This window comes from Aplidium turbinatum, chromosome 3 (genome assembly GCF_918807975.1).
Source record: "Aplidium turbinatum chromosome 3, kaAplTurb1.1, whole genome shotgun sequence".
Lineage (NCBI taxonomy): Eukaryota > Metazoa > Chordata > Ascidiacea > Aplousobranchia > Polyclinidae > Aplidium > Aplidium turbinatum.
Window position 1 is genome coordinate 8,316,869 of NC_137474.1, and position 14,539 is coordinate 8,331,407.

Genomic DNA, 14,539 nt, shown 5'->3' on the forward strand with positions numbered 1-14,539 from the left:
ACGGTATGAGGATATGCACCTTTAAATTATCGAGTTTTCAACACGCACAAAAACTTTGAAGAAACCGCCGCAAACCAGTTTTTAAAAGATGTTTTTCCTTGCAGGTGTATGCGAATGCAGCCACAATACCGTGGGCGACCACTGCGAGGTGTGCATGGACGGTTACTATTTCTCCGGCGACGAATCGAGGCGCGGAACCCCGCAGGAATGCCAACCGTGCCCGTGCCCTCAAGGATCCGCTTGTGCGGTGACTAACGACGGGAGCGTCGTCTGCACGAGTTGTCCTCCTGGCCATGCTGGTTAGTGAGATCTGTGCTTGCAATAAGGTTACTGTTTTACTTTACGTTGCTGCAACGTTTGTGGATGTTGCATTGACGTGAGTAGGTACGCGACCCATGTCCATGCTCTGCATTCATAACGATCAACTACACATTCTATGAAAAAAATCACTGTTTTATTTTTTTATGCGTTTGCTTCATTGCCTCCACCTTTCGACGAGAGAAAGAAGCAATAAAGAAGAAACGTTCTAAAACGTTCAATAAACGTAATTTGTTTCATTTTAATTAAATTCATTCGTTTTAACCAAAAATTGACTCATTTCAGGCAAACAATGCGAAATGTGCATGGACGGGTGGTTTGGCGATCCCAGGGGCAGAGGTCCGTGTCTCCGATGCATGTGCAATGGTAACATCGACGAAAACGCCGTCATGAACTGTGATCGGATGACGGGAGAGTGTTTGAAGTGTGTCCACAACACGACTGGATTCCATTGCGAGTCCTGTCTGCCTGGATACTTTGGAAAAGCAGTGACAAACAACGCACAAGAACGATGCCAATGTAAGTTGGTTTTGTTCGTTTAATTGATTCTAAACGGATTCGCGCGCACACACACACACACACACACACACACACACACACACACACACACACACACGTACATACTATAATAAGTCAAAAATTGTGTTTCATTATTTTTGTTTTTTTATCAAGCAGTTACAAGAAAACGGTTAAGGAAGTTCAAGCTACCAAATGCTCTTAATTGTCAATTTATTGACAATGTCATTTTTTTCACGTTGGTTCATACTCTACAGGAGTTGAATCAATGTTGGATAAAGCTGATTTTGTTCACTGGTGTGCAATAGGCGACATCTTACAGACACAGAGTTGCAACACTAAACCACTTTTATATTCCAGTGTGCGAGTGCGACCACATCGGCAGTGTGCACATGACAGCCTGCAATGTAGCGACTGGACAATGTCAGTGCCAACCAAACGTTGAAGGTAAGCTCATGTCACTCAACGACTGAAATCTACAAGATTGTAACATTGCGGTTGCTACTTTTTTGGTCTTGGATCAGTGCTTGTTGCTGGGACACATGCCGCATGGTTGCCTAGGGGACAACTACCACCTAAAATTTAGTGTTACCTTCAGAAGAAATAGTCTTCATGATGATATAAGTCTTTGTTGGTATTAGACTTTTACAGTAGTCATGAAACGTATTTGCCCCCCAAAAAATAATTTTGTCCCCATAAAACTGTCTGTTTGGTTACGTCATCTTGTTGGGGTATTTTGATTAGTGAACCCTTTTATTACATTTCTTCGCTGACGGATAGTTGTCGGTTTGGAGAGCCAACTAATGATGTTTTTGCTAATGCAACGACTTTTACATGGTAAAAATGTTATTTTTAAAGACAAACTCGAAACCGCGTAATTGCTTAGACTTGTTTTAATGAGTTCTTAGCCTATGTGAGAGCATTACCTTACATTTAGATTTAGTCGGTATCATCAGTTATCGTCAAATCAACGTAAAACAACGTCTTTTCTTGTTTTAGGACGTCGTTGCGATCGTTGCAAGAGCGGATACTGGAACCTCGCTAGCGGGCAAGGTTGCGAGGCGTGTAATTGCAACCAGCTGGGGTCCAGCACCGGAAGGTGTGACCAGGATAGCGGTCAGTGTGACTGCCAGCCTGGGGTCGGGGGCCAGAGGTGTGACCGTTGCCTGCCCAATCACTACCTCCTGACCCCAGAGGGGTGCACAGGTGAGTGGAAGTTTTTCAACTCTCGCAATTTTTTTTAACATTAATGCTTTACGACTTTAGCTCACGAGCAAATAATTTGCAAGGTTGTGGTAAGCTGTGATGCTGATGGCAACTCTTCCAGGAAAGTTACATCTTTTTACTTCTGGACGATGTTAAATCAATGTAAAAAAAGGACTAAATTACTGACTGGTTGACCCTAGGCTTCAGGAAATAACCAATCAATCTTTCAGCCTGTGACTGCAACACTGATGGGAGCACAGCCCTGCAATGCGGTGAAGACGGTCGCTGTGAATGCAAGGAAGGAGTCCTCGGGGTGAAGTGTGATCGATGCCAGGACAATTATTATGATATTGCCAGTGGTTGTATAGGTAGGTGCTGTCAGAAGGCTGCTTCTTCTTTACTGTGGTTCAACGCTTGTTGGCGTAGAATTGATGCAAGGTGACACTTTTGTGTGTGCCAGCTGTACCTATTGTTATTATTTATATATACAGTAGAATTCGCCTATAGTGACACCTGAAGGGACCGCGGAAAAAAGTGTCACCATAACCGAAGTGTCACTATAACCGAATTCTACTCAACTGTTGCCTATGCAAACGGGACTTTGCAACAGGCGTCACTATAGGCAAAGTGTCACTATAGCCAAAGTCACTATAGGCGAATTCTACTGTATATATATTTTTTGAGAAACCCGTGTTTGATTTTTAACAAAAATAAAACTGCTTTGTATAACATGGCTGCAGTAGGCTGACAAAAGAATCAGATTGAAATAACTTGAACATCAAATCAACGTTAAATTTTGTAGCCGATTACTGACTCATGTTAGTCTCTTTCCAGAATGTCCCACATGCTACGGTCTGGTGCAAGATGCAGTGGAGATCCAAAAGCGAGAGTTGCAACAGCTTGAAACAATGCTTGACAGCGTAGGTGAAGTCCCTGACGGGAATCAACCACAAGGGGATGCCCTGTTTCAAGAAGAGCTCGACAGGCTTTACAACATGACCCATCACCTACAAATGGTGGCAGAGAAAAATCAAGGTTTTAAGAAAACACATGATTAGCATTAAATTGGTACTAGTTGAAAAAAACAAACAAGTGATGTGATCATTGTGAATGGGCTCCGAATAGTCTTCTAACGTTGAATACGTCAATACAATTAGAATGAAAATGACATACAACTTTCGCCTTATACGCTCTGTCGGTTATCAAAGCTCTGTGTTTTTAAACGGAATCTACTTATTGCCGGTTATAATTGTTACAAGCCTATTAAAAATATTAAAAGCATTATGAAAGTAAAAGCTGTTGTGTATGTAATGCGGTATCAAAAATACATCAAAACACTAATAATAATATAATAAATGAATATTGTTATGAGATTATGTTGAACTTGTGTATATACTGCTATAACTAAGCTCTATATAAGAAGCGATCCACTCGTATTGGCAGCGTATTGATCAACGACTGTTCAAATTCCAGATAGTAAAGACAAATTAAGCAACCAGACCGACGATATCCTGGAAACTTTGCGGGGATTAATGGAGCGACTTGCCGGGGTCGAAGATAACGTCGACCAATGTGCCTCCACTGTGCAAGAAGCCAGTGACAAAAATGCGGCTAGCAAAAATGACACGACTGTTATCAAGCAATCGCTAGATGTCGCTGAAGAAAAATTAAAACAGGTGAGTTGGCTGAAGTCTTAAACATTCTTTTCCCAGTTCGCATGATCAGTCTTGTTTGCGTTGATTCAACATCTATAAACGTTGAATGAATGCAAAAAAACGGATGTTGTTAACAGGTTTTTACACATTTTGAAGACATCTCCTTATTCAACCCAATCTTTTACAGAGGGTGATTCTCCGGCCCAGACAACAAAATCCGTCATTTTGACATTGATTCAACGTCTGCAGACGTCTGTTACTGGTGTTACATTGCTTACACATTGACATCAAAAAGGCAGAAAGTTATAAAATAAGTTTGTGCTTTCCAACAAGAAGCCAATCTTGCAACCATCCAATGGTTGCTTCATGCGAGTTGTGCTTTAGCTCGTGTTGTGCTTGAAGTGTCTTGCTTCACGCGTTGGAGAAATAGCCAATATGCACCACCAGCACCTTGACGACATAGGTGCATTGTGACTGGTGTAGGGACGCAGTTCTAGACTACGCTTGTTGACGAGAATGAGAAAAGCCTCAAAGTAAATGGCTTATTCTTGAGCGAAAAAATCGTTTAGAAAAGAGTTGTTATCTAGTTGATGCAATGAAAAATGAGGAAAACAAAGTAGGGAAGATGTAAAAATCAAATCTTTATTTTGTCTATGCTTTACACAGGCCATGATGGATTTAATGCAAGCTCAAGTTATCGCTGATGACACTTTGACCAAAGAGGACAACATGAGCAGGATTGCTGAAGAGGCGGAGACTCTCGCATCCAGGTGGCTAATCCGGAGACCCAATTGCTTGTTGCGCAACGCCAAAGCTGGCTCGTGACGTCATTTTTGCGTCTTCATTTGTTAACGCTTCTACAGTAACTAGAGAAATGCCTTTCCTTGAAATGCATGTAGAAAAGCAACAATTTTCTTCTTAGTTTTATTCAATGTGAGATGTTGTTCGGACAACTTTTGTGTTAATTCATTCTTGGAATTGAAGGTCAATGTAAAAGTCCACTTTGAATCTCGGTCTGCGAGACTTGATTCTGGATACAAGCAACGTTGATGATGGTTTGATATCTCTTCTGGACAAAGACAAGGACACTTATTTTTGCAAGCTTCCTAAACACAAAGTAGTCCTTCATTCGCCTCCTTGAGGAACGCTCCAGTGGCTTTCTAAATTTTGAACTTGAAACTTATAAATTGTTAAAAAGAATATTAAAAAAAAAAAAATTCCAAAAAAATAATACATTGCAAACTTTTAATGTGAAATTTAGGAACTAAATTTATTCTAAAGCACGGTTTTGTAAATTTTGCGAAAACTTTTCAGGATTTCTACATTGACTTAACAAAAAGATAAAATGTGAAAAACACCACAAGACTTTCATTTTGCGACTCATTTTATTTACACAGCCATCAAACGTCGGCGCAGGAGATCACTGACGACGCGCAGAGCGCCTACGATGCGTCAAGGCGAGCCCAGGATTCGATCCAAGAAGCTCTGGATCTGTTGGAAACTCTCATGAACAACTTGGACGCGATGGTTGAATCCAAGTATGTGCCACAATGGATACTCAACTTCTAACTTAGTATTGAACAGATTTATTCATCTTATTCCCATGCTTTTTTTGCTTTTAAAAATGCTACTTTCTTTTGTGGTTTGGCACAACTGTGTTAAGAGATTTCTCTTCTGCCCATTCATCAATACTTTCTTTGTTACATAACCATCAGTGCTGGATACAATGATGCTGGCATTATAAGACGTATGTCTTGCGTTATAGCACTTACCCTTTTTTATAATAGCTTCGTCACAATACTTGGCTTCTCATGCGCGACAACAGCAAAGAAAATGTCTTGTTGAATGTCTCGCCATGCTTTGTTAGTTGCTTCATGTGAGTGGACGGCAACACATTTCTTGGATGGCCATTTTTCTCGAACATTCAAAATGCAGTATCATAGCCAATTCATTACCCAGTTAGCAAATGAGACCCTTACTAACTTAACGTCTGCAGATGATGAAGCGACGTTAAATTGGACTGATTTGATTAGTGGGTAAATGTACGTTGCTAACAAACCAAAACTTTGATTTCACTTAATTCCGTTTGTTTTTGATATTATTTTGCAATTTATTTATTTTGAATCCATCAACATGATTTACAGACAAGTTCTTTCTTTTCCACAAATGAACGTTGTTTTTCAAAAATGCAACGACATATTCATTTCTGTTGCAGAAATAAGCTTCCAGCGGTTCGTCGTCTGCGTGACGACTTGCTCAATCAGACTGGTACCGTGAAAGACAACGCGGAAACCGCCAAAGATGACTCCACTGATCTGCATGCTGAAGCAAGCAAGCTTGTCGTTCCTTCCGTGGACACAGACGCCATGGACACCACGTCCCAAGACATACAGACGGAGGCGGAAGCGTTGCTGCCCAAGGTAAATTATCTGCAAACAATCAGATAAAGCTACGAGTGTGAATTATTATGCAAAATGTGGAATTCTCCTAAACCGGCGCGTTTCAACCATTTTGTCGTCGAGGAAACTAGGATTTACTTTCGCGTTTTTCACGGAACCCCAACTAACAAAAAGGTTGGATTAAAACAACAACGAAGCTGATGAGTTCAACTGATGAGACAACTTTATTTTACTCAGCATTGCAGTTAGGGTTCTACTGGTCCGAATCGCGCTTAACGTGCTCATATTTCAACTGGTCAAACAAATGTTAAATTGAAGTTATTATGTCCAATTTTACCGTTAAAAGACAACTCCGATAGTGTTAACTTCTGCTTTAAAAATCTGGCATCAGATTGTTCTGATGACAAAAATTTAGATAAATTTCCAAGACTCCCATAAAAACGTTCTATTTTACACGACACTATGAGTAATTGTTTCTCGGCAGTCGAGTGTAGCAAGAACTCAGCTATAGACAGTTAGACACGTGTTTTTCCCGTGAGGCTGGACTCATCAGTACCGCACCACTAGTTTGCATATTGGTTGCTGTTTCCTGTTGCAGTGCTGAGTGGCATGATTCTTCCTACTATGGATGTGGCGCTATGTAAATGGTATTGCATTATTGTTATCATTCATTTCCTTCAAAGATCACTGAACTGGACAGCGAATACAAGCAGAACTTCGGCGAGATGAACGCAAATGTAGCCAGAGCACAAGAACTTCTCAACCTTGCCGACGCCGCACAAGACGTAAGAAATGATTTTTATAAATTTGATGTAAAGTTCTGAATAAACATCAAGTTTCGTCGATTAAACGCATTAAAATTGACGCAGACGGCCGATTCGTTGCTGGCTCAAGCTCACGCCGCGTATGAAGATGGGAAGGAGGCGGTACGAAGTGGAAACGAAACGTATCAATCGGTTTTGGATACGAAAAAGTCTTTGGAGAGTAAGCACCAATTATGACATTTTTTAGCGCAAAATAAATGAAAAAGGGCCACTTCTGGCTCGAGTTTAACGTCGTGGCTTAGACCAGTGCTACTCAAACGCGGTACGCGTACCGGTGCCGGTACGCCAGCACTTGGCTGCTGGTACGCGGTCAGTTAGGAGAAATTGTAAATTGAGTAATTTGTTTAATGTTGATCAGAACGTCTATATAATAATTTTTAGGCAACGACAATGTTCAATTTGCTTTCCCAGCTGTAGACTGTTTGGTGGCCCGCTACTACGACGACTTCCAGTTACGTCACAAAGAAATGTTATTTTGTAATTGTTATCCATTATTTCAACAAAGTATCGCAATGTTCGATGCTAGATGATCATCCTTTTTGTGTGTGCTGTGTCCACGTGCTTGACTATACCTGCAGCTTTACAAAAGAAGTGAGAGGCTCAATCGATCGGACACACTCTGACTTCAAAATATCAGATGATTGTAGTTTAGTATAAATTATTGGATCTATCTGCTGATGAATGTTTGCGAAAATCTTTTGAATCAAACTCCCTTGCAAGCTTCTGGGTCAAAATAAAAGCAGAATATCCGAGACAGTGTACCATGGCTATTAAAACACTGCTTCCATTCCCTTCTACATATCTATGTGAAGCCGGCTTTTCTACCATGAGCTGTTTAAAGAAAAAACACAGAAACGCGTTGGATAGCCTATCCATGCTCCTCTTTGAGTAGCATTGTCTTCCATTGAACCGCAATTGAATAAGCTGGTTGCAAAAGCAAGCGCACACTTTGCATCAAAATTCGAAAGACCATTAATAGAAGCGTTTTTTACTTGTTTTTTTTTTGTGTATTTGTTACAAAAGTAATAATGACTTTGCCCTTGTCTTTTTTTCGCAAATTGACCGGGACGCCAAGTGATGGAAGGTGCTGAGCCGGTACATGGCATAAAAAAGTTTGAGTAGCACTGGCTTAGACGACGCAAAAAGGACAAATATAGCACTTGGAAAAAATCTTCATCAGTCTTTATACTTTCTAGGCTTTGATGAAGAGATCCATATGAACAGGGAAGATGCAGAACAGGCTCTTGGGAAGGTTAACGAGATCCAAGCCAAGATTGATCGAGCTACAGCGATCACTGGCGAGGCGAGGACGTCACTTGGTTCTGCACGCGCCACAGCCACGCAAGCAAACGACAAAGCTCAACAGTCACAAGAAATGGCTGGAAGCATTCAAAGGGTAAGCGGTTAATGGCAAAATTGAAATGAATCGCGTCTGAAGCGGCCCGCCCATGCACGCTACTCAAAGAACTGTATCCTAGTCATCTTTTTTACAATGATTCAACGTCTGCAGACGTTGAATTTATGTAAAAAGGGTTGGATCACTGTCTGGAACAGTGCTAGTAGAAGGAAAGCAATATCTTCATGTTGACAATTCTCCAATTCAGTTTTACTGAGCGATTTGACCGAGATCTGTACGAGGCACTAGAATAACCGAGCACCGAGCATAAGTCTGACCACGACAAACAAACCAAAAATATTTATTTCGTTTCGAAACCTAAGATTTCAAGTTCCCAGCATCGCTGACCTTTTTCTGCACCCGTTGACGACGATATGACGATATTACAGGACGCCGTTGATATTCGAGATAATGCCGAAAGAAGTCATGGTCGAGCAGCGGAGGTTGCGGAATCGGTCTCTTCCTTACAAGAGTCGTTGCAGAGAGAAGGGGGGATGCTGGAGAGGAGCGAACAACAAGCGGAGGAGGATGCAAGCTCAGTGGCGTCGGTGGGTTTGTGAAAGCGAAAACGTTCCAGTGACAATTGTTTTCAATAAACAATGTAAAAATACGTCTAAAAACCGCTTTGCATGTGCAAACGCTTTTCGTTAGAATTAGTAATTCCCAGATAGAAAATTAGTCCTTGCGTTGTTTCAACGGCAGCAGACGTTGAGTCAAACTAAAAAAAGTGATTTTCTGGCTTGGTAGCTATGCTGATGGACTTTTTTTGCACTGAGTCTGCGTCTTGAAACGTTTATACAACGCGAACACAATGCAATGTTCAACAACTCTGAGTGATGTGTTTAGGCAACAAATGCTGCGTCCGCAGCCAAAACGTCCGCTGGCGAGACCAAGCGGAGAGTAGACAGCGTGCTGCGGCAATTGAGAGAACTTCTCACCAGTCTAAGTGAGTTGAACGACTATCTATATTCATCATTTATTCAACGTTAAATTATGCTTTAATACTGAATAATTATGCCTTTAGTGTATAAGAAATTGGAAGTTGAAGTTTGGTTGATTTACAGCAACATGGTCCTGTGTTTTGCCATGCTAGACAGGTAGTCACTTCCTGATTTAACCCCCTGAAGAAGTCAGTCGTGTATGATGGACGAAACGTCGGAATAAAAACAGATCATCACTTTATACATCTTGTGATAGTTCTGCTTAGTTTGCCCCAGAAGAACGTATAGCATGTTATTTAGCGATTTAATTGTTGTAGAAGTTGGTTGGTTCCAGCAGGAGATAGCCAACTCTGTAACGCCTGAAGATACTTTGCTGTTTTTGCTTTACTGGCACATCATCATTATCCAAACTTGATTTTGTCCTCACTAGTGGGGTCGGCCGATTCTTTCCTTGTACTGCAACGTTTGTCTTTATTCCTATTCTCGTTCTTTCCTTCGCATCTTCTTCCTTCAGTCCAACTTTGTCTGCCTCAATTTGTACTCGTTCTGTCCGTGTTCGTTTTGGTGATCCTCGTTTCCTCATACCATCTACCTTTAAATTGAATACCTTTCGAAGAAAACTTTCTTCTTCCCTTATTGGTACGGGCACTCTCTTGCCAAAGGTATTTTTAATCTTAACACAACGTTGAGGCCACAGCCAGCAAAGAATTATTATAGATCGAACTTAGCTATCCTGTGCTTGGACTCATATGAAGTGTGACGGTAATAATTCAAAAGCATCTAAGTCTCTTTATGGAATATGGTTAATGGTTATAGTGTTGGATATGGGCTACACGTGTCTTGTTCTTATGTAGTCAATAGCTATCTACTATATTATTGCTTAAACAATAGCATACGAAGAATTGTAGGCGGAATTTGGCCAGTCTATGCTTGGTTGTTGGAAGCTGTGATGTTAATGTGCTCTCGAAGTGTGATGAACTGATGTATTTAATTTAATAGCATCTAAGTTTCATCATGGAACATGGCTATGTTGTATCCGTGTTAGCAGCGTGCTGTATGTTGTTGCAATGGGCGATAAATAAAACATTATCATTATTATTGTTATGGTGGTAGATATGAGTTGCTCCTGTCTTGTTCTTTGACGCAATCAATAGCTACCTACTATGTTTGTGCAGTTTTTCACATGATTACCATTGTAATAATTAAGACATGGTGTCCTTTTCAGACAACATGGCGGATGTGGATGAAGATGAAATTGCTCGGATGGAAGCCCAGTATCAACAAATCCGAGAGGATGTCAATGATGCTGGAGTAGCGGATGTCATCACGGATCTTCAAGTCAAAGCGGATAAGCAGGATCGCATCCTTCAAGCCTACGATAGTGACATTGCAAAGTTAAGAAAAGACATTGCCAACCTTCAAGAGATTGATCGGGCCATACCGAAAGATTGTTCTGTTGTGGCCGAGGTAGAACAGCCTTAACCCGGCCAAATTTGCGCTCTCTGGCCGATCTAGTCCATGGGACAGAAGTAACATTATTTTTGGAGCAAACTGCGGTCAAAAAGCGCGCCATTTCTACGTCTTTTCACCGTCTGAGAGCGTTGTATCAACAACGCTTTTTGATGCTTTCAACCTATTGACAGAAAGTACTTTTGGGTTTGGTTGGGTTTATTTCCATGGCATACGTGTCTTACACTTCTCAATGCAATTGAATTAATTTTGTTTATTTTTCAAAATTGTGTGAACACGTTTGGACTGTTGATGATGTCACCATTCCAAAAACGATGAGGTCATAAGTGACCGCCTGCGTCTCATTATCTTGCTCCAAAGATGTGTGTCAGTTGTTGATTGCAAATTTGCGTCATTATCATGTCATAGAAGATCCAGCCATTTTAAATGACGTCATCAACAGTCGGTCGTTTCTGTTAATTTAGTTTTTCGCAATCGCCAATTTTAGCCAAAACAACGCATTTCTTACACATTTTCTCACTACGGATTTTATGATGTGTGTAACCAGTTAACACTCTTGCTGCACAACATAGGCTTCGAGTTACGTAACACGTTAGAAACCGCCATAGCAATATTGCAATAAAAAGGTCTAAAGCGATAAACACTCCCAGCCAGCAAAAGACGTAATTTTTCGTTTATTTTACGCCTAGTGACGTTAAAACGATGTCGAAATGGCCTTTTGCTGATTGCGAATGTGATTTTTGTTGCTTATTTTAATATTTGGTGTGGTTTTAACATACAAACCTTTGAATAGTAACTCAAAAATTAAGACTGAAAAGTGCATGTCATTTGTGATTGAGAACATTGCTCCAATAACCTGAAATAACCTTATCATTGCCTCATAATACGTTGTATATTTGCGTTTGCAAAATCGCAAACTATTTCGAACTAAAACTTGCATTTTGAAACATTGTCACGTGACATTTCGAGCCATGTCTGGTGTGATCTCAGACAGCAAATCAACCGTTTCTTACATTGATTCAACGTCTGCAGACGGTTGATTTGCTGTCTGGATCTTGCCAAGTTTAACTCTTCAGCCTCACTTGCTGTCTGGTGACATTGTTTTCAGAAAATTTGCGTCTTTTAATCGTTAGTTTACAGAAAGCCGCATTCATTTGTAACTTATTTTGTACATACGAGTTGTCATTTTTGATTGCATCACGTGCAGTCAGTCAAGCGTGTCCGTGAGTGTTTAAACTTTCCAGCATAAATCGTGAAGTGCTTTATCATGAATCACGGGACGTCACATCCGGCTGAGTTGCTATTTTTTATATCTCCAACGACGTTGGAACGATGATAAACAACTCAGTTAGGTTGTGACCCCGGCAATGCCTTTATACAGCATATGTTTGTGTTGAAGTGTAAGGTCATTTTCTTGTTTACCGAAGTTGCTTTTTTTTCATCAAATCAACGTTGCCTGCCGTTGGACATTGAAAAGAGCAACTTTCGTTTGCTGGTTTTTCACGTCAAATGATGCGAATATCATATAACGCGTTTTTCCTTTATTTACACCCTCTTGCAAAACACGTAACGTCCCAGCCGAAAATTACCCCTTTTCTACATTAATTCAACGTCTGTAGACGTTAGTTAAAATAATATTACAGTTATAAAGCCCTACTCACTACTCTGCCAAAGCGTTACGTGATATTTGAACATCTCAAGCCGATTTTGCGACGATGTTTTTGTTTTGTTTTTTTCCTGCCAGTTTTTACCGCCAAACAACACATTCGGCCATTTTGATGACGTTCTCAGCGTCAAAACGTCGCAAAATGACAATGTGCTGTTGGACGTGCCATCCCAGTGACTTATTTTTGTCGATCAAACGTTTGGTGATGTAGAAACAACTTTGTAACTTTTTCGACTTGAGGAGTTTTTATTCTAGTCAGCAAATCAGTTCCTCAATAAATGTAAAAAAAAAATGATATGCTGATTGGGTTGAAGAATTATTTGCCATAACGGATAAACCACAATGTTACACAATTTTAACGTTAAAATCTACCATAAAATTTCAACCGTTGCAGCCAGCGATAAGTTTTTTGACAACTGCGGTTGACTTTCTGTGATTTCATTGCTCAATTTCTATGTACTGTACTTCATGGCCATCAGAAGATCAGTGCAAAATGTAAAAAAGCAATTAACAGAAGTTATTATTTTATCAAAAATTATATCTTCTGTTGGCTAAACGACGGGAATTAGTTTAGGTTTTCATCTACAACGGTGCATTGCTGCACTCGTAAAGTGTTCGAGATCTTTTATGACTCTAGCGCCGCGTTGTGATGACATGTTCACTGTTTGAAAGAATGGGATTTTTTTGTGGATTGCTTTCAAAATTATTTTTTAAATTTCTTCGACGCGATTTCTTACAAAACTTTGCCTCAACTCTTATCAATTTTGTATAGAAACGTAGTTTTTCCTGGATTTCTATGTTTTGTTCTTCCCTTTCTTGCGTGTTGACGTTTCTACAGATAATGCCCTGCTTGCCCGAAGCAACTTGCTAACCATTCATGAAGCAACTATCCCTGTGTGCTAAAGTCATCGTTTTTACGTTGTATGAACGTAAAGCGACCTACTTTAGCTTTCGGCGTTCTTCTTGTGCATTGACTTTCTAACCCCGCTTGTATTTCCTCATCGTAATCAATTCATTTTCATTTGTTACAAAAATAACATAAATTTTACATAAAATCGATGTTTATTGCATTCGGTGACGTAATCGAAAATTGCCAGCTCAAGACAGGCAATGCGGTGCCATTGTTTTTCTTTTTGTATCATTGAATATTAGCGACATGTTGGACTTTGCTGAGCAAACTCGAAGTGAGGGGTTTCCCCCTTGTGCCTGTATTGTAAATTTCTCATTCTTTTCTGAAAAAAATATAACCGACAAAATAGAATTTGACTTCGTCAGCTTTTTCACAAAGTACACTTTAGTTAGTGCTTTAACTGGACAAAGTCGCCATTTTTACATCGTTTCAACGTATGCGTTGTGGTTAGACGTTGTAGCAATGTAAAAAAAAACGGTAAGACTTGCCCTTCAGGTTAAGTTAACTTATTGATTTTCATTTCATAATCAGGTACCAACAGAGAACTACAGTAATCCATAGGACAAAAATTTGCTTACGTCTCGGACAGGTAAGCCTTTGTAACCTACTTCATCAACCGAGAACACTATTTCTACAAAGCAATACTGCATGGTAAGGGCTTACAATATTGTGGTATTGTATTGCGCCAATTTCTTTATCTAATCACTATACTCCTCTAATTCAAGGACGTCATAGGATATTGACACAGTTTAAAAGTTTTGGTTAAAAGCTTTTAGTCTACAACTCTAGAAGTACACAAAACTGCCGGAGTTGAAGCTTCAGCAGAATAAGAAAAAATATCACAATCCGTAGAAACGAAACATAAGATCGTTAATCGAAATTGTGTTTCCTATAATCAATGACATCAATATTGCATTGTTTATTCGTCTCTTTTCTCCCGTAACTTTGAGTTATAGCTGCTGAAGAGAGTCAGACGAAAACCTGCAGCTTCGAGCTACCATGAACAACATTCTACTCACAATCTTCAAGTTTGAATAATTCGAAAAAAGTTATTCGATCAATTGTTGTTCGATGAATTGTCGGTTTACGCTTGTTCAATGCTGAGCTTCTCTAAGCTTTTAAACGCTGATATCAAACACAGCGTTTGCTCATCTCAGTTTAATATGTATTCAATATGGTTGAAGGCAGGACGTTGCTTTAAAACTTACTTTATAACTTTAAAATGAACACGAACTAGA

At 40.0% G+C, this 14,539-nt stretch overlaps 1 protein-coding gene across 2 annotated transcripts in view; it reads left to right on the forward strand.

The window, feature by feature from the left end:
• The window catches only part of LOC145766124 (laminin subunit gamma-1-like), a 43,372-nt gene extending 29,721 nt beyond the window's left edge, over positions 1–13,651 (forward strand). For both annotated transcript variants that reach the window (XM_082577780.1, XM_082577781.1), the window contains 16 exons: positions 105–299; positions 604–837; positions 1,195–1,281; positions 1,834–2,040; positions 2,271–2,408; positions 2,875–3,075; positions 3,514–3,716; positions 4,362–4,465; positions 5,093–5,233; positions 5,911–6,115; positions 6,778–6,879; positions 6,964–7,078; positions 8,115–8,314; positions 8,704–8,862; positions 9,161–9,260; positions 10,481–13,651. In XM_082577780.1, coding sequence (XP_082433906.1) covers positions 105–299; positions 604–837; positions 1,195–1,281; positions 1,834–2,040; positions 2,271–2,408; positions 2,875–3,075; positions 3,514–3,716; positions 4,362–4,465; positions 5,093–5,233; positions 5,911–6,115; positions 6,778–6,879; positions 6,964–7,078; positions 8,115–8,314; positions 8,704–8,862; positions 9,161–9,260; positions 10,481–10,737 — 2,648 coding nt within the window. In that variant the 3' untranslated portion in view covers positions 10,738–13,651. The remainder of the gene's footprint in view (positions 1–104; positions 300–603; positions 838–1,194; positions 1,282–1,833; positions 2,041–2,270; positions 2,409–2,874; positions 3,076–3,513; positions 3,717–4,361; positions 4,466–5,092; positions 5,234–5,910; positions 6,116–6,777; positions 6,880–6,963; positions 7,079–8,114; positions 8,315–8,703; positions 8,863–9,160; positions 9,261–10,480) is intronic.
• Positions 13,652–14,539: the final 888 nt, after the last annotated feature.